This window comes from Ictalurus furcatus, chromosome 28 (assembly GCF_023375685.1).
Source record: "Ictalurus furcatus strain D&B chromosome 28, Billie_1.0, whole genome shotgun sequence".
Lineage (NCBI taxonomy): Eukaryota > Metazoa > Chordata > Actinopteri > Siluriformes > Ictaluridae > Ictalurus > Ictalurus furcatus.
This window is the reverse complement of record NC_071282.1, coordinates 8904915-8924059: the sequence shown is the minus strand read 5'-3', so window position 1 is coordinate 8924059 and position 19145 is coordinate 8904915. Positions and strand designations below refer to the sequence as shown.

The 19145-nt window shown below is 38.7% G+C and overlaps 1 protein-coding gene across 3 annotated transcripts in view; it reads right to left on the bottom strand.

Moving 5' to 3' along the window:
* The window catches only part of scai (suppressor of cancer cell invasion), a 115400-nt gene that overhangs the window by 14428 nt on the left and 81827 nt on the right, over positions 1 to 19145 (bottom strand). Inside the window, exons 10-17 of one of the 3 annotated variants that reach the window (XM_053617567.1) lie at positions 15022 to 15162; positions 14831 to 14932; positions 6805 to 6883; positions 5431 to 5530; positions 5216 to 5297; positions 4764 to 4836; positions 3701 to 3874; positions 3467 to 3567 (exon numbers count right to left, since the gene is read on the bottom strand). In XM_053617567.1, the coding sequence (XP_053473542.1) occupies positions 3467 to 3567; positions 3701 to 3874; positions 4764 to 4836; positions 5216 to 5297; positions 5431 to 5530; positions 6805 to 6883; positions 14831 to 14932; positions 15022 to 15162 (852 nt within the window). The remainder of the gene's footprint in view (positions 1 to 3466; positions 3568 to 3700; positions 3875 to 4763; positions 4837 to 5215; positions 5298 to 5430; positions 5531 to 6804; positions 6884 to 14830; positions 14933 to 15021; positions 15163 to 19145) is intronic. The other 2 variants (XM_053617568.1, XM_053617569.1) reach the window with 2 other exon arrangements.

Here is a 19145-nt window from a genome sequence, read left to right as displayed (position 1 = left end):
TTGCACTCCTCAGCTCTTATACTTCTTTTTGACTAATAAACCATAGTGTGTTACTCTTAAAAGATCTTAAAGTGTGAATCCAATTCGTCAATATCCGCCTAATACCGCTTCTGTGTGTCTAGGTGCCCGTCGTCATTTTTCCTTCTCTTCTTTACGGGAGGGGCTGGATTTGGACCTGAACACTCACTATCAGCTCGCGCACCTCACTGCTGATATCATGGTGCTACTTAACGTTCTTCACAGCACCCCCTCTGGAAATGGAAATGCGGGGTTCCCCCCCCTCTCAGATACAGAATCCACCCCGTGAATGTGTGTATTGACGCCTCTACACAGACAGAACCTCCCTCCAGCTTTCAGTCTGAGGTAGATGTCACCTTCTCTGATCTGGGCTCTGACCATTCTTCCCTCTTCTCACCTGTCAGTCCGCCCTATTCCCAGTGGTCTCCTTATTTCACCTTTGCTGACTATCCCATGTCCCCAGGACGCACCCCATTTTCTTCCCCCTACCGCTCTCCTCAAGATTACGCACCCACCAGTCCTGTGAATTATCAATAAAATTACATATTACTCATACTAGGTCTCCCTCATGTTTATTTCATGTCATTTTTATCCACAACAGACATCACCAATAATCTTCACAGGGCAGGGGTGAAGGTATCACAGTCCACCATTTGAAGAAGTCTTCAAGTGCAGAAATACCACAAGATGCAAACCACTGATCAGTAAGAATCAGAAGGCCAAATTGGAATTCACAAAGACATACAGCCATAAGCCACAAAAGTCCTGGAACCAAGTTTAACCTCTACCAACGTGATCGATAGGCCAAAGTGTAGAAAAAAAAATCTGCTCATGATCCAAAACCTACAAGCTCACTGTTCAGGCACAGTGGAGGTAGTGTCATGGCTTGGGCTTGCATGGCTGCTTCTGGAATGGGCTCACTAATCTTTATTGATTTATTGATGTAACTCATAAATTCTGAATAAATTCAGAAGTCTACAGAAACATTCTATCTGACAATTTCTAGAGAAATGCATCCAATCTAATTGTGAGGAACTTCATCATGCAGCAAGACAATGACCCAAATCACACTACTAACACAACAAAGAACTTCATCAAAACGTGGAAGGTTTTATACTGGCCAAGTCAATCACCAGACATTAAACCAATTGAGCATGCATTTCACCTGCTGAAGAGTAAACTGAAAGGAGGAACCCCCAAAACAAAAAATGAAAGGAGCTGCGGTACAAGCCTGGAAAAGCATCACAAACAACAGCTTGGTGATGTCAGTGGATCAGCAGCTTGATGCAGTTATTGCAAGCAAGGGATATGCAACCAAATATTAAGTGTTAGTTACTTTAAAACTAAAAATTGGGTGGTCTGCTACCAAATGTGCCATGTTCTAAGTTGTTTAACATATTTGGTTGTAAATATGAGAAAATGAAAGTTGAACTTCTGAAAAAAAGAGCTATACTTGTACAACCCCAATTTTGAAAAAGGTGGGACAGTATGGAAAATAAAAACAAAGAGGAATGGTTTGTTAATGTACTTTGACTTGTATTTAAACAAAAAAACATATAAAGACAAAGTATTTGATGTTTTACCTAATCAAAAGCATAGTTCTTTTCAAGGTAAACTATTTATTTATTTTGAAAGTGATGCTCTGCAACACCTTCCAAAAAAGTTGGGACAGGGGCAATTTAGGACTAATAGCAATGTGACAAGTTGAAATAGGAAGGTGATGTGAAACAGGTGAGGCAATCGTCTAATCATAGTATATAAGGAGGCTCCAAAAAAGGCCTAGTCCTTCAAGAGCAAGGATGGGTCGTGGCTCGCCAATCTACCAACAGATGTGTCAGCAAATAATCCAACACTTTGAGAACAACATCACCCAAAGTCAAATTGTAGGATTTTGGGTATTTCACCTCCTACAGTGCACAACATAATTAAAAGATTCAAGGAATCTGGTCAAATCTCGGTGCGTAAAGGGCAAGGCCAAAAACCACTTTTGAATGAGCGTGATCTCCAATCCCTCTGATGTCACTGTCTTAAAAACTGTCATGAGTCTGTAATGGATATCCTGACATGGGCTCGGGAATACTTTGGTAAACCTTTTTCAGTCAACACCATCCGCAGCTACATCCACAGATGCAAGTTAAGGTTTTACTATGCAAAGCAGAAGCCATAAAAGAACTATCCAAGCTGTTATCAGCATCAGATCCAAAAGCCAGCATCTGTCATGGTTTGGGGGTGTGTCAGTGTCCATGGCATGGGTAACTTGCACATCTGTGAGGGCACCATTAATGCAGAAAGATATGTACACAATTTGGAGTAACATATGCTGCCATACAGAGCAGGACAATGCCAAACCACATTCTGCCCGGATTACAAGTGCATGGTTGCGTAAGCAGAGAGTGCGGGTGCTGGCATGGCCTGTGTGCAGTCCTGACCTGTCTCTGATTGAGAATGTGTGGCGCATTATGAAGTGCAAAATAAGGCAACGTACAGTTGTGCAGTTGAAGAAATGCATAATGGACGAATGGGGGAAAATTCCACTTGCTAAACTTAACCAACTGGTGTCTTCAGTGCCCAAATGCTTAATACGTGTTATTAAAAGAAAAGGTGATGTTACACAGTGGTAAACAGTCGACTGTCCTGACTTTTTTGGAGTGTGTTGTAGTCATCATATTTGGAATGAGTGTATATTTTCAAAAATAAATTAAATTCACAAAGTAAAATATCAACTAATGTGTTAATAATGTGTTTTCAATATAGTACAGGGTGAATTGAATTTTCAAATGACTCTTTTCGTTTGTTTTTGTGCATTTTCCATACTGTCCCAACTTATTCAGAATTGGGGTTGTAAAACTCTTTCATTCATTAGGCAGAAACACAGCAATGGTAAAAGGTAAATCTTTTCAAGTGCATGCAGACCTCTCAAAAATCACCCAAGTACAAAATCCATGGAGCAGGGGCTAATGTAATGATTAGATAATTATATAAAGAACAAGTTTAAAACATCTTGCATTAAGCATTTATTTTCTCTTTTTGTTCTGTAGTCCATATATCCATTAAACATGGCATTTCTGCAGTTCTATAGCTCGGTCCTTTGGCTCAGTTTGCACCCAACAGATCAGTTGCACCTAACAACTGAGCAGTTCATAGCTACAGATGAAAATTGAACACAACCCATAAAGCATGACATTTTTGTTCACTTTCTTAGAGTAAGAAAACCTCTCTCAGATGCTCTCAGACTGGTTGTTTGTTCTTACCTGCCTAAACAAATGGCATCGAGAGGAAAACTGACCAGGTTTCCATCCCAAAGGACTAAATGCTACATAAGTCAAAGCATCCTGAGAATCTCATTAAGTCTGCTTTGAGTCTAGGCTCAGATCTAACTAGTGCATGAAAAAATAGACAGGTAAAAATTAGTGTGTTCAGACAGATATCCAAACTGGTTCTCTCTTACCCGGAAGAGCTTGTGTAGTCGTAGAGTGGCACAGCAGAACACGAACCTGATCATCAGCAGCCTCAAAAACTCATCGCCATAGAACTGCAAAAAAGCCTGATCTAGAATGAAAACAGAATAGACATTCAGTCATGCCCTCATTCTTGCATTTATCCACTTGCTTAAAGAACTTGCTCCAGTTTATTACATAAAATACATAATAATTTGATAAGAAAATATCAAATTGTCTGTTACCAATAGCTCGAGAGCTGGTGAGCATCTGGCCAATGTCATGAGAAACTTTGCTCAAAAACTCCTGGGCCTTTTCCCATAAACTCTGGCACATACTGGTTAGCCCACAGACGGACAGAAAGCCCATTAGGGGATTGTAGAGAAAAAGAGTGAAGAGACTCCCACGCTGAGAATGGTCTAAAATGTAGACAACGACATTAGGTGAATAAGGGGTTTTTAAATTATTTAGAAATCAAAATGCCAAGATAACAATTAAGATTAACCACTCAGCCTTAAAGAAACAGTCGGGTGAAAAATATAATTTACACAATTTTACATGTACCGCAAATGACCTCAATCAGCTGAGATATGTTTCATGTTTGATGTTTTCTTCACTAATTAGATCATGTAACTAACAAGTAATTGGAAGTCCTTCTCAAATTAATTTCAAATGACATCCCTTAAGCTATGGAATCTCTTTATAAAATAGGAAGGAGAATCTGTTTTTACAAATTTAAGTTCAGAGTGGAAGCAACTACAGTGCCTTGGTTGCTTTTGTCACTAATGCCATTCTTACCTAGTTCATTAACTCCTCTAGTCAGAGTTGTAATCGTGTCTTTCCAGATTTTAATAATGGATTTAATTATGCTCATTGGGATATTTAAAGTTTGTAATGTATTTTTAGAATCAAACCCTGATTAATATTTTAACCTCAGAACTTTGACCCAGGACTTCCTGGAACAGGTATATTTAACTATTTACACCAGAAATTAGTTAGAGATTTCACAGCATTGAGGGTGACTACTTTAACTTGTACATTTTTTTTTAATTTGTAAATAATTTTTCAAAACAAAATTTTCCCAGTTCAATATTATTATATCCAATATCATATAAGCTATTTAGTGTGATTTAATGACATACAGTGTAATCCCAATTAAGTCAATTTCATGTCAGGTTATAAACCCCAACTGTATATCAGCCACATCACTTCAACTCTTCACACTTGGGAGGCAGTATTAGTAGCACTAATACGATACATGATAAAAATACATAACAATAATTTAAAAAACAATAAAAAGAACAGAACCTTGCATACTCTTTGGATACACAGTAGGGGAAAGTAGGCACACCAAAGGCTGGCCAAACAGATTACAGAAATTCTACAAAGAGAGACAAAGAAAAATGATATATCAGTACCTGTTTAATAATGTTAATGAGTAAATATTTAACAATAAAAAACCTTCATATTTAAAACAACTTTGATATTTTTAAATGGCCACATGGAGGCCCTCTTCTGCAGCTGTCTGTATCTGTCAAAACCATTAATGAAAAATGGAGGCAATTCTTTCCCTATTTTTAAGCTTTCCATTTTATTGTTAGATCCTTTCAAATAATATTTTATTTATTTGGATGCTCCTTTATGAATAATTATAAATCTCCATATGATCCCTAAAATGGTTTAGAGATAATACTGTAGGTCATCTCTAGGTAAACTAGGTACGTGGTTGGCTTTGCACTGTATTAATAAATTAAATATACCTTGTAGGCCGTGCTGTTGGATGAGTCCACAATAATAAACAAGGGCTTCCTGGTAAAGGGGTACAGGTCTCCAGGGTGAAGGCTGATGATTGCGCATAAAAAAGACACAGCATTATTATTACTGCATGAATTTTTTCAAAAAGGCACACTTTTCCAGCAAAAAGATAGCTTAAGACTTCATGTTTCGTATCCAGTGATTGAGTGGGATTGTTTACCAGTGCATCTCTTTCTGGGCCTGGTTTCTCTTCTGCACCGCCTCGCAGTTTACTACATCACGATTAGTGTTGGTTAGAACTCCTCCAAAGTCATAGGGTCCTGAAGAGATCACAAAGAATAAAGAAATAATAAAGCACTCTAACTTTCTTCCTGTGGCTCATGAGACCTTAATTTCAGAGCAGCATTTTGGGAGGAGTTTTTTGGGTCACAAAAGAGGATGGGTCTCTGAGGAGTTTAAGACTCTGACCTTATTATCTTATATAATGGCCTAGTAAGAAGAGTGAATAATACTCCATCATTACATTCAGTGCGTTTACATGGACAACAATAATCCACTATTAACCCGATTAAGACAATACTCTGATTAAGAAACTACCATGTAAACTGCAATTTTTAATTACCTTAATCCAATTAAGAGTATATTCGAAGTAAACACAAATCGAATTAAGACATGTGGATTACTCCTGTTTTAGTTGCATTATCGAGGTGTATTACAGACATGTAAACACCTTAATCACATTATTAACGTCGTGTGAGAGTTTTCGCCACATTCTGTGACAGGACACGTACACACGTGGCAGTGCTCAACCATTTTATGGCAAACAAGAGAGCACGGCTGCATCCCAAACCGCGTAGTTGCCTACTACAGGCCTATACCAGGTGAAATACATGTATCTCGGCTACTATACAGTAGGTAAGTACACGGTTTGGGACGCAGCCCATGGCTTCAAGCAGTCGTCTATTAGCACGTATAGCATGACAAATAATTAACCGCACTGGAAGCATTCGTAAAAATTAAAAATAAAAACACCCAAAACTATATATACACGGTACCATAATGAAGACGAACTGTATGTTAATACGTGAAATTCTGGAGGGACGTCAGACGGCGTGGCGCAGTGACGTGTGCCGTTAATCTAATTATGTTCTATAACATGTAAAACGGGTACATGAAAGGAGTATTCTAAAAGCGACTCATGTAAACACATTAATCACATTATTATCTTATTCAGAGCAAGGTCAATAATTAGAGTACTGCTGTCCATGTAAACATAGTCATTGTCTACTTAATCTAAGCAAGGGAACTTTATTGAGCATAAGCTGAATGAGTGAGTGAGGGACGGTGTGTGTCTTTGTGTGTGGCTAGCTGGGTGGAATGAGATGCTTGATGGTAGTTAATGCATTAACCTTCTAAGAGCTGTCATTATCACTGGGTTATAGAGGAAGATTACCTCACTTGCTTTGTGTCTTACCGTTTAAGTAGAGCATGTGTGGAACAGTCAATTCTGAAATTATCTGATGAATAATAATTAAAATGAAGGACTATTCAGACAAATCAACGAATAGAATGATCAACAATGGAAAAGACATGCCTTCATATTCCACACGTCCAGTGGGAAAGACCCCAGTAGCTGACAGATATACCAGGAGAACACTATTGGCAGGTAGCTCCTGTTAAATAAACAAAAAATGACCAAATCAGCAACTAAAACACAAAAAACAACACATAGATAAACACCCAAATATCTAACAACATTTGACCATTTCAGGCCCTGAAACATTTTACAATCACACCACATTTATACTTCAGAGATGCTTTCAGACATTGGTGTCTAAATTTCTCATTTTAGGGCCAGAAGAAGAAAAAAGGCACCTGAACAGTCACCCAAAACAACTATAATTTATTATTATTTTTTTTAAAAATATAACTGTATAAGAATAAGTTGAAGATAACAGATGTTTAAATGGATCTCAGTGACTACCAATACCAATTTGTTATAAAATAAATACAAATAAATCTATAATATTAAAGCTTACAGTAAAACCCTAACCATAGTCTTCTGTCTACTTTTTCAGCTTTTTCCATTTTCACCTTTTGTCATTTAGGCAGGCTTGGGGAGTAACTGTATACATGTAACGACGTTACATAATCAGGATACAAAAAAACTGGTAACTGTAATCTGTTACAGTTACGTTAAAATACAAAGTAATCAGATTATGTCACGTTACAAAGGTAGGTGTGGAAGCAATCGCAGATTTCCAAACGGTTTAGTAAATAAATAAACAAACAACGACACTAAGACAACTTGGCAAAATACTGTGGCAAAAACTAAACATGGAAGCGTGGACAAAAGCATAGAAGACAATTTACGTGAGACAAGGAAGCAGTACAAACAGTGGCTATATAAAGGAGTGCTCGTTAAACAGAAACATGATGCAGGTGCAGGTGGTCATGTGACAATGATGTAGTATGGTGCAGTGGCTGCTGGGAAATGAAGTCCAGAATTACCTCCATGATATATGGCAGATTACAGGTATATTTCGTAAAAAATACTATCAGGATTACAATTTCTTCATTTAAAACCAAAGAAATTAATCTTTTGACAATACAATATAGACAGCTGCTTGATTATAGTTCTGGTTCTCTCTTGCCAGTCATGGCTCACATGAGCAACCTCCTGGTGCATGTGCAAATAAATTTTGCGCAAAGTTAATTTGTTAGAAATTAACAGAAATTGTTCTCTGAAATCCTTTTGTTAGGGTGACCATACATACTATTTTTCCTGGACATGTCCTCTTTTTCGGACCTTAAAAAAGCGTCTAAATGTCTAGGATTCGGCTTTAGTTTCATTATGATGTGCACACAGTTGCCAATTCTCACGAGACAAATAAGCAGCTTCACCTTCAAAAACAAGTCCAATATTATTAGATTATTTACTACCAATAAATGAGCCTGAAACATATTAAACTGAAACCACTATTTTATTTGAAAAGCAAAAACAGTTTGAAAAGCAAAAACAGAAGTTATTTTACAAAAATCAGCAAACTAACAACTGGGAGGGCACGCCATATCCACTCATCTCCGATCACCTGTGAGGAGAATAGGATTGGAGAGAAAGAGAAGGAGAAAAAGACAAGAGCATTAAGGGGGAGCTGTAACATAGCCACATATTTATAGACTAATAAAATAAATTCAAACCAAATGTATCTACTGTTAGCATTAGTATAGGCCTACTAGTTTTTATTATAGCCTGATAATTAATATGTTACAAAACATTGTAAAAATTAAAAATTTACCTTATAAAAGAAGGTCATCCCGCTCCTACCCTGCACTGATACTGCGCATCCAGAGCCCCGAGATCACCAGTGTACATTTTCAGTATGGGTACTATGGCTAACTGTGGTTTGTTCTGTGATAGAATCACTGATGGGCTGAATGATGCCATGGATTTCCAGGTATTGATATTTGCTGGAAGCCTATTCTGCACCTGCATTGCTGCTTCGGGAAGGAAATCTTATTTGTTTTGACAGCGCTGTCAAGCTTAGCTTCTCCAAGAGCAATAGTAAACTGCACGCCGAAATTAACCGCACACACGGGCAGACGACTGGCTGTGTCATTTAAATTGACATCAAGGAGTTTGGAATCAGAAGGAGGAATGGAGCTGGGTATGATTACTCTTGAGATAAGTGTACGAAAAAATTACTGTAGGCTGTCCAGCATTTTGAATGCATTCCCATTTTCGAGAGAACAATTTTTTCACTCTAGAAAACTCATGTAAGATGGGCATAAGAAACAGATACAGTTTGTTTAAGGGATCTCAGTACATCTGGTAGAGTACTTCTGCATCATAGCATCGTTGCACAACTGGAAATGTAACTGCAGCTCGTCCCATTGCTTTAGTACATGAACACAGCAGTCATATATGGAAAGCCACCTAGCGCCTGTAAGCTGCACTAGCTGCACTAGCAGCTAGCATTTCACTGGGGTTGATTAATTCGTAAATTTTGGCATATTCTCTGCACCTCAGTGCACTGTGAGAAAACCAGTTGTGCGAATGTGAAATTAAAAACTCAAGATTGCAAGGCAGTGTTTCAATTCAATTCAAAGTTGAATTGAATGACACACATTTTAGCAGTTGTAGTTTCTCGTTCTTTTTGAGGAAGTGAGTACTAAACTGAGTTTTTCCGTCCAACCATGACAATACAACAATCAGTTCACTTCTTGAAGTCAAGACCGTTACTGTCAAGAAAGTGTCTGTGTTGTTGCGATTGCTTCATTTACAGTACCTGCACATTCACTTTACTTTGATCACTTGACCTATCCAGTCTTTAAGTTGTGTCTCCTTTTCCCAGTCTTTGTTGTACTTTTTGCCATACTTTGATTACTTTGTTGGAGGCATTGTTTGTGGAAACTGACATATGTCTATGTACGTCTACTACTAACTATCATCGCTTCGATTACAGCGTCACACACCTGCATATTGAATGTGATTTTTCTCCAATGAGGAGGAGGCAGGGGCAGAATGTTTGACAAATTACGCAACAGCACTTATATTATTGCACTGATTGGCTATTAGCTGTGAGCAGACAGTGTCAATCAATGCATTGGCGAAAACAGCAACCATAAATATTAAGAAGCTAAGTTGCTTGTCAGATTTTTATAAAATAAGCCCCAAAAAACCACAATCCGCGACCCGTGATTTTTTAAATGCAACTTAAAAAAAAGAAGAAGCCCAAAGTCGTGTATTATAAGCGGACTTGGCATCTATGGATGTGCATGGTCTAATAACATGTGTCGTGTGCGCTATAATTCCCACCTTCTCACACACCAATTGGTTGATTATAAAAGGCTTGCAGCAACTATTGTCCCAATTCTGTATATCAACCATTAGCCTACTCTCAGTGAACAGGCGACGGTGAAGTGCTGTTGTGTATGGTGTCAACATAGCAGCAAATGACAGCTGTCCTGGTTTGAAAGAATGCCCATGGCCATATAAGGTAATTTTTTATTTCATGTTATCACAATGCTTCGCATTACATGGTTATTCAAATGTGCGAATGATTGCAGAAGGTACACTCATGGCATCTGATATTTTATTTTATTCTATGGACATTCAAAAGAATGTATGAAAAAATGTAAAACGTGGGCAGAGTGAAACCAATTTTATTTATATATATTTATGTGATGCAAATAATGTGTCTTTTTTAGTGTATTAAAGTCTGTATTCATAGTAACACTCTTTTGAATGCTATTAAGCCACTCCCCACCCTCCCCAAAAAAATGGTGTCCTCTTTTTGGAAAACCAGAATATGGTCATCCTAGATCAGTGGTTCTCAAATTCTTCAGACTAAGGCCCCCCTTGTGTAGGGTGCATCCCTTTGTGCCCCCATAGAGTTGCCAAATTTTCGTTTTTTTTTTTTTTTTTCATGCTAGACTCTTCTGCATTAACTTTCTCAGCTAAGAGACTATGTCCTCTACCTAAAAACTTATGCATTTTAAATAGTCTTAGGTTTTATCAGTGTGTGGCTAACAGTACTGTACACTAGTATATCAACGGATGTCTCTGTTTGGTGTGTCTTAGTGTGCTGTGTATAATTGATTTCATTTATTAATATTTCTCATTTTTATGTACATCATAGTTCAAATGTTCACAATCCAGACTTACATACAGGTAAAACAAACAACAACAACAACAAAAAAATCTATATGTGCCCCCCCGGCACCATCTGGCGGCCCCCAGTTTGAGAACCACTGCCCTAGCTATTGTGATGTAATGTTACCTGCATCAGGGACAGTGATCTTTTATTTATTTATTTTATTAAAACAAATCCAAACATTGAACATGTTTTTAAGCTCTAAAATAAATGCTAAATAAAAGTTTTAGATCATATTGCTTTTTTCTTGACTTTATTTACATATGTGACCTTGACGCACTGGTAACCAACGAATAGTGGTCAGCACTGGTGTGATGCATTACCTGTGCTGGGTCGTGGTGAGCAGATGTGCAGCTTCATGTTGGAAAAGTTGCAGCAAAGATACTATTAATTTAGACTCTGACTGCAGCTGACACTTGACCATGCCTCCACTGCCACATACCCCCACCACCTGGCTCAACTGACTACAGTGCCTCCGCAATGCTGCATGTTGAGATGTTGAGAAGAGGCATGGCTTTCAGGTATCACTTTGCGTAGTCCAAATTAGCACAAAGCAATGCCCTTGTGCAGTTAGTTCTAATGACCTGATGATGTCCATGCTAATTCTTTCAAAGGCGACCTCGGTCAGTGGAAGGGGGTGCAATGGTACTTTTGGGTTGGCTGGCGGGTTCACCAGCTGACATTTATATCATGCTACACACCACCTGCAAACATAGCACTGCAAATGCCCACCCAATAAAAGTAGGCCATGAGATGGTTTAGTGTTTTATCCTGCCCCAAATGCCTAGCCATGGGATTATGATGAGCAGCAACATTAAGCTGAATTTGCTCACCATCAATTGCTCTCACTGCTCCAAGGGGAAATCTCAGAGGGGAATCCCTGCAAAGCATGGAGGAGCAGAGCCCTCCCCACCCTCTGTGTCCCACTGATGTAGAGCTGACACTGATGGTCCCGGCACTGCCTCCCCAGCTATGCTGTGCACATTCCACACTACTGCACTACACATCCACAAACATTTCTCGTACTAATGCCCAAAACCCTGGGCAAATTGTCCCAAACATTAGTGGCTGGGTGAGGCAAACGACTCCAAACAAACACCGCCTCCACTCTATGCTTTTGACCCACAGAATGTAATCATGATTGGCCCCTAGTGGATACTCCTAAACATCCCTGTGCACACGCCTTACTTTCACCAATCATGCATTTCCCAATGCCTGGCATTGAATCAGGCTTTGATGGACTGTGATCTGGTTGTACCCAGAGTCCACCAAGGCCTGAGGTGTACTCCCTTGTATACTCCCTGACACACAGTACATTTCTGCTCGATCGTGGGAGGCCTGAAGATTGTGGGATATCTGTATTGGTGTTCCCACTTCCATGATGGCACACTCATGCTAGAGATGCCTGGCTTCCCCACCAAACTATGACGGCCAGTTTCAGTCTCTTGGTACCTCGGTCATGGGACGCTGGAATTAGAGAAGGAAAAGAGAGACAGAGAGAAAGAGAGAGAAACTAGAAAGCTGTCTGCCACTGAAGATGCCGCCAGGTGATCCTCTGCTAGCTGAATGGCTTCGTCCAAGTATGCCGGTCGGTGTCACTGAAACTAAAGATGTCCAGCATTGTTTTGGGTGTATGCTTTGGATTGTTGGTGTGATGAAAGCTGAACCTTCATGCCAGTCAGAGGTTGTGTGCACTCTGGAGCAGGTTTTCTTCAAGAACCTCTCTGTATTTGGCTGCGGTCATCCTTCCCTCAATTCTGACCAGTCTTCCCATCCCTGTTGCTGAGAAGCACCCCCATAGCATGATTCTAGCACCGCTCTGCTTCGCCATATGCAGGGCTTGACTTTAAGCAGTGTCATGTGGTTGTCCTTCTGACAAGTAAATTTGTCATTCACTTGTCCAAATAAAAAAAGTTACTTAAAGAGAATAAAGGAATTTTTTTTTTCAATTGTGGTGTAAATATAATTATTTAGAATCAATATACTCTCATCAGTGATCTATCAGCTCATAACACCTTACATGAATCATTCAACTATAAACAACACCACACCAAACAGTGATGTGGTAGCTGGCAACAGCACTGCTGTGGTCATGGAAAGAAGCAAACGCATAAACTTAATTTTTCAAATCATGTTTGCCTTCATGTTGTGGTAGTGGTGTTGGCCCAGGCTGCAAAGGTTTGAGAAACATTGTTTTTTAGAAAATTAAAAAGATGCGGTTCTCTGCTGTTTTCTGACGGTAAAGTTGAATCAAATTCTGATTGGTCAAGCTTGTTTCTAAGCAACAGCTTGTATAAACCTGCACTTTCCTGGTTTCCACTGTATGCAGCAGCCTATGTGCTCTAGATTATTTTCATCAGCAGAAGAATGTGAACTTGGTTATAACTGACTATCACAAAGGCTATATCACAATTAAAGCCAGTTATTATTATTATTATATTTTTTGTTATTGACATTTCATTTGCAATTCTCATTCACTTGTCTGTCCAAAAACATTCACTTGTCCGAGACTAGTGTTAATGTCGAGCCCTGATTATGTCAGCTTATGGGGGGAGTAAGAGGAAAGGCTCCTCATTTGGTGGGTACGAGGATGCTCATGTATTTCTAGGGATTCCAGTGTTAACCCATTCACATTTACTTATTTAACATTTAACATTACTTATTAACATTTTTATTATTATTTTCATAATAATATTTTCTATTGTTTGTCACAAAGCCACTAACCCAGTGGCTGGGAAGCACAAAAACTGTCCACTGCAGCCCCACACATGAAGTTAAAGAACTTTTTGTAATCCAATTTAAGAGCATCGGCTAAATAAAATTTCCTCATTTGTCAATGCTTGTCTTCTAAATTATCTCATAACCAAATCTCTTTGTAAATAATGTGTCCAAAAAACAAACATGATGCACGTCTCCTGATTTGATCTTTAACAAAATGTACATAATAATTACATGGTGTTAAAATTAAACACAATTCAAAATCCACCCTGTTTTGATTTATGTTTATTTGATATTTATTCATTCATAGCTACCCTGTAAAAACATCTGCTCACAATTCACTATACCTGCGGATAGCCCAGTGGTTAGTGTGTCGGAGCAGGGCTCCTTGGTTCTTGCCCTGCTGTTGGCGGTATTATTTGAGCTTGTATTTCAGCCAGACCTAACTCATCTTTTATCTCCAGGCTGGGATTTTAGTTCTTGTATTTTCCATCTATTATCCATTTGGATAGCGGGCCCAGCTTGGTACCGTTTCCACCTTTGTATTGAACCCTCCCCATTAAAGTTTGATTTGCATGTTTTGTGTTCTTTGGCTTGAACTAACGTGACTACATTTTAACAGACATGAGGAAAAAAATTAAATTGAATATGTGAAATTAACCTTTTAAATAACATAAATAAGCATGGACGGGGAGTGATGGAGTACAAGCGAAAATGGAGCAAAAACTGTATTCTTTGTTCCGGTTCGAGAACATTGTTCTAATACGCTTTGAAAATAACAATAACATGAAATCAGTCACTGCTGATTTTAATTTAACAAAATAACAAAAACAATGATGTTATAATAAAAATATATATTTTTAAATGTTATATTTGTGTTACTATCAATTTATTCCAGTATGTGATCTCCATTTACAGACCAAAAACGTCACACTTCCAGACGATTTGCAATCTGTCCTTTTGCCCCACCTGGTAGTAATTTTGTGAATGACTTTCACATGTGACTGGTTTGTATTTGGTAATGTGTATTTGGTAATGTGTATTTGGTATTTGGTAATGTGGTTTGTATTTGGTAATGTGACTGGTTTGTAATGGCAATAGACATTCTGGTTGACTACCTACTGTACTTTCCAAACTCACTGTATTTAGATTTGAATACGTTTGATTGGGTCATTTATGCAAGCGGCAACTACACATACAGACAGACAGAAACAAAGGTGATGTGTGCAGGAAATGTGTGCTGACCTTGAAGGAGGCTGAAAGGAAGGTGTAAAGTTGGCTGAAAGTGGGTTTGTATAGAAGGTATTTGTGAGGGTTCTCCCGCTTGGCTGGCTTTTCGCTGGGTTCCTGAAAAGAGAGAGATGAAAGCCTAAGAGTGTGATAGAGAGTGAAAGGGAGAAAGGGATAGGAAAAAAGAGCTAAAAAGAACACTCAACGGTGAGAGAGATGGGGAGAGTGCAAGAGTCTTCTCTTACAAGTGTCCCTGGTTTGGTGGTTTGGGTGGCAAGATTCACAGGTTCTCGCTCAAGGGCCTGGAGCATGCGAAACATGTCGATGGTCAACTCGCTGAACTTCACCTGAGAAAAGAGATTTTTTAAAAATCACCGCTTGTGTGTTTATATTTAATTGCATGTGTTTTAAAGCTGCTGAATATAAGATTTTGGAATTTTTCTCTGATAGAAAAGTGTTGTTGCAAGCTACTTGGGGAAGCCTAAATTAATCTCACTGCTGTAAGTGATGCACATTCAGAGAAAAATCAAGGATGCACAATGTGCACTATGAATAAATATTTAAACACACACATAAAATAAAATAACTAATATACTTAAAACTATCAAACTAAACAAACTATTTTTCATTATGAGCATAATACAAATAATAATCACATAAAAACACAATGTCAAAAAACAATGTAATCAGTACCCACCTTATTTTCATATGTCTGTTTGAAGTTGTTTGTGCAAGACTTCTGGTTAGCCATTTGGGTTGTTTTTTCAGCTGACTAGCTTGTACTCATAACATCTATCGACATTACCATTTAACATCTCATAGTTAATGTTAATAATTATGGACTCACTAAAAACTGGCATTGTTTGTGCAGTTAGGGTTTGCCTTAATAATTGGCACAAACAAAAGGTTTTTTAAGAACAGCTGTGTTTTTACCATAAACTGCACACTAGAGCTAAATGTGGATGTGATGCCATAAAATCTCCATCCGCATCCCCAAAATGAAGGAGCCCTTTGAGTTTGGTTATAAGCTTTGAATCTAAAGAAAATACAGAAGCAAGAAGCAGTGTCGCAGGAAGCAGTGTAGCAGGAAGCAGTGTCCCTTGAGCCGACGCTATTTTTTTCTAAATCTCTATACTTTAAAAATATAATTTTTTACTTTTAGAACGTTTACAAATATAACTGATACTATTTTAGATAAAAACAATGGTAATGTTGCGCTGTTGCTAAGTTTCATTGGATCTTACAAACATCCGCGACTAGCTTGTAGCCCGCTAGCATCACCTTACCGCTAGCCTTGTTTACTTTTCACATTTATCTCATTTATCACTGTTTTAAAAGCAAATATGTCTGTTGTTTCTCCGCTTTTGAGTGCAGAAGAGGAGTCGCTCGAGCTGCACATGGTGCTGTTGGAACTGGAGACCGTGGAGAAACAGATCCGCGGCCTACTCAACAAGCAGGTCCAGCTGCACGAGCAAAGAACCGCACTGGAAACAGCTTGTGCTTCCGCTTATAAATCCAAGGTAAGCACGCAGCTTGGTATTACCACTCCCAGCCCCTCTACGCCATGTGTTTCTCTGTGCAGGGACCGTGCACCCAAGACTTATCCAGCCCAGGTCTCCCTCACGCCGGTGCCAACACACCACCGACCTTGGGTGAACCAGCGTCGGAAGGCCCCGGGCGAGGACCTCTCCCACCACACCACCCCTAGCATTTGAGATCCCAACCAGGAACCGCTTCGCCCCTCTTCGTCAGACCAGACCAAACGCTGTGATTGTCGGGGACTCCATTGTGTGAAATGTCTGCGTCGCTTCATCTAAGGGTAAAGTGCGCACACATTTTCCCCAGTTTTTCTGGTGCTCGTGTCCTTGATGTCGCTGTGCAGGTAACAGGAATCCTGAAGAAGGACGAAAGCATTGGAGCGGTCGTGCTGCAAGCAGGGGTGAACGACATCAGTAGACTTTGAATGACTGGTTAGTTTCTTGGTGTAATGAACAGAATCTGCTGTTTGTTAATAATTGGAATCTGTTCTGGGGGCATCCTAGGTTGTTTCGTCCTGATGGCCTGCACCCCAGCAGCATCGGAGCAGAACTACTGTCAGACATCTCCAAGACACTACACAGCAAGTGACTACCTACCGTAAGTACATCTTTCAACAATAACAACATTTATCAAAATCAATGTTCAATTAATAGTTCAGCACTTGTAGTAAAATCTATAGAGACTGTGTCTGTTCCCCGAGCTATACAAATACATAGAAAATTTCAGAAAGTTTGTTTTAGTAACCTAATTAACATAAAATTAGATCATACTGAATGCATATCCAGCACCTCTGCTCTGAAGATAGGACTATTAAACATTAGATCTCTTACGTCTAAGGCTTTTATTGTTAACGAAATCATTACTGATCAGGCATGTAACATAATGTGTTTAACAGAAACTTGGATTAAACCAAACGAGTACATAGCATTAAATGAAGCCAGTCCTCCTGGATACAGTTATGTACATCAGCCTCGTTTAACTGGTAGAGGAGGAGTTGTCGCACTCGGCCATAGTCAAAATCTAGGCGCCACACAAAAACCTAGTCATAAATTAAATTCTTTTGAAATTCTTTATACCAGTATAGCTTATGTAGTCACAAAAAAAGTCAATTCCTCTAATTGTTATTTACAGACCCCCAGGGCCATATACTGAATTCCTTAGTGAATTTGCAGATTTTATCTCAAACCTGGTTGTTTCTGTAGATAAAGCATTAATCGTTGGTGATTTTAATATTCATTTTGATAACCCGGAAGACCCTCTGAGAACATCTTAGATTCAGTAGGGGTAAATCAGAATGTAATAGGAAATAATGGTGGTCAAACTCTTGACGTAATACTAACATACAAATTAAATATAGAAAATATTGTAATTTTTCCACAGTCTGAAGTTGTTTCAGGCCATTATCTTATCTCATTCATAATATGTATTGATCATAATATTTGCAGCTCGCCTCGCTACCGTGTAAAACGTACTTTAACTTCACATACTGCACCGAGCTTCATCAATAACCTCCCAGAGACATCAGTTAGATTTGGATCACCATCTGATTCCATAGAACTCGATCAGATGACTAAATGCTTTAGAGTCAACGCTCTGCTACATGCTAGATAGAGTGGCTCCACTCAAAAGAAAAATTAATTAGAGAGAAAAAGCTAGCACCCTGGTATAACGATCAAATGCATACCTTAAAACAGACCACTTGACAATTAGAAAGTAAATGGTGTCAAACCAAATTGGTAGTATTTCAAACAGCATGGAAGGAGAGCTTCCTGAACTATAGAAAATCTCTTAGTGATGCTAGAAAAGTCTAAATCTGCACCTTAATAGGAGATAAGAAAACAATTCAAGATTTCTATTCAACACGGTAGCAAAATTAAATAGGAATAAAACCACTACAGAAAGAAGCACACAGTCATTACATAGCAGCGAAGATTTCATGAATTTTTTCATTGGTAAAGTTGAAAATATTAGATGTGAAATTCAGGTTGTTAAATTAAAACCAGGCAGTTTTACGATTAGAATGTTTTACTCCCCTTAGAGAGACTGAACTAGCTTCATTAATCTCTTCAGCGAAATCATCAACTTGCATACTTCATCCTTTACTTACATGTTTCTTTAAACAGATTTGTCCTGGAGTAATTGAACTGCTTCTAAACATAATCAATTCTTCCCTTAGCACTGGCTGTGTACCAAAATCATTTAAATTAGCAGTTACTAAACCCCTGATTAAAAAAGCTGACCTTGACCCCTCTCAACTGTCCAGCTATAGACCTGTATCAAATCTCCTGTTTTTCTAATATCCCAAGATATTAGAAAAGGTTGTAGCACAGCAGCTATGCTCGTACTTACATAGGACCAACATTCATGAAATGTATCAGTCGGGGTTTAGACCTCATAATAGCACAGAGACAACACTGGTTAAAGTAGTAAATGACCTACTACTGAACAAGGTTGTGTCTCGTTGCTTGTATTACTTGACCTTAGTGCAGCTTTTGATACTATAGATCATACTATTCTCCTTGATAGATTAGAAAATGTTGTTGGCATTAAGGGAACGGTCCTCTCCTGGCTCAGGTCTTATTTGACCGATCGTTATCAGTTCGTAGATGTAAATGGCGACTTCTCCACGCATACCGAGGTTAAATTTGGTGTTCCAAAAGGTTCTGTTTTAGGCCCACTGCTCTTTACTTTATATATGCTACCTCTAGGTCAAATTATTCGTAAACATGGAATTAGCTTCCACTGTTATGCTGATGATACACAGTTGTATGTTTCAGCAAAGCCAGACGAC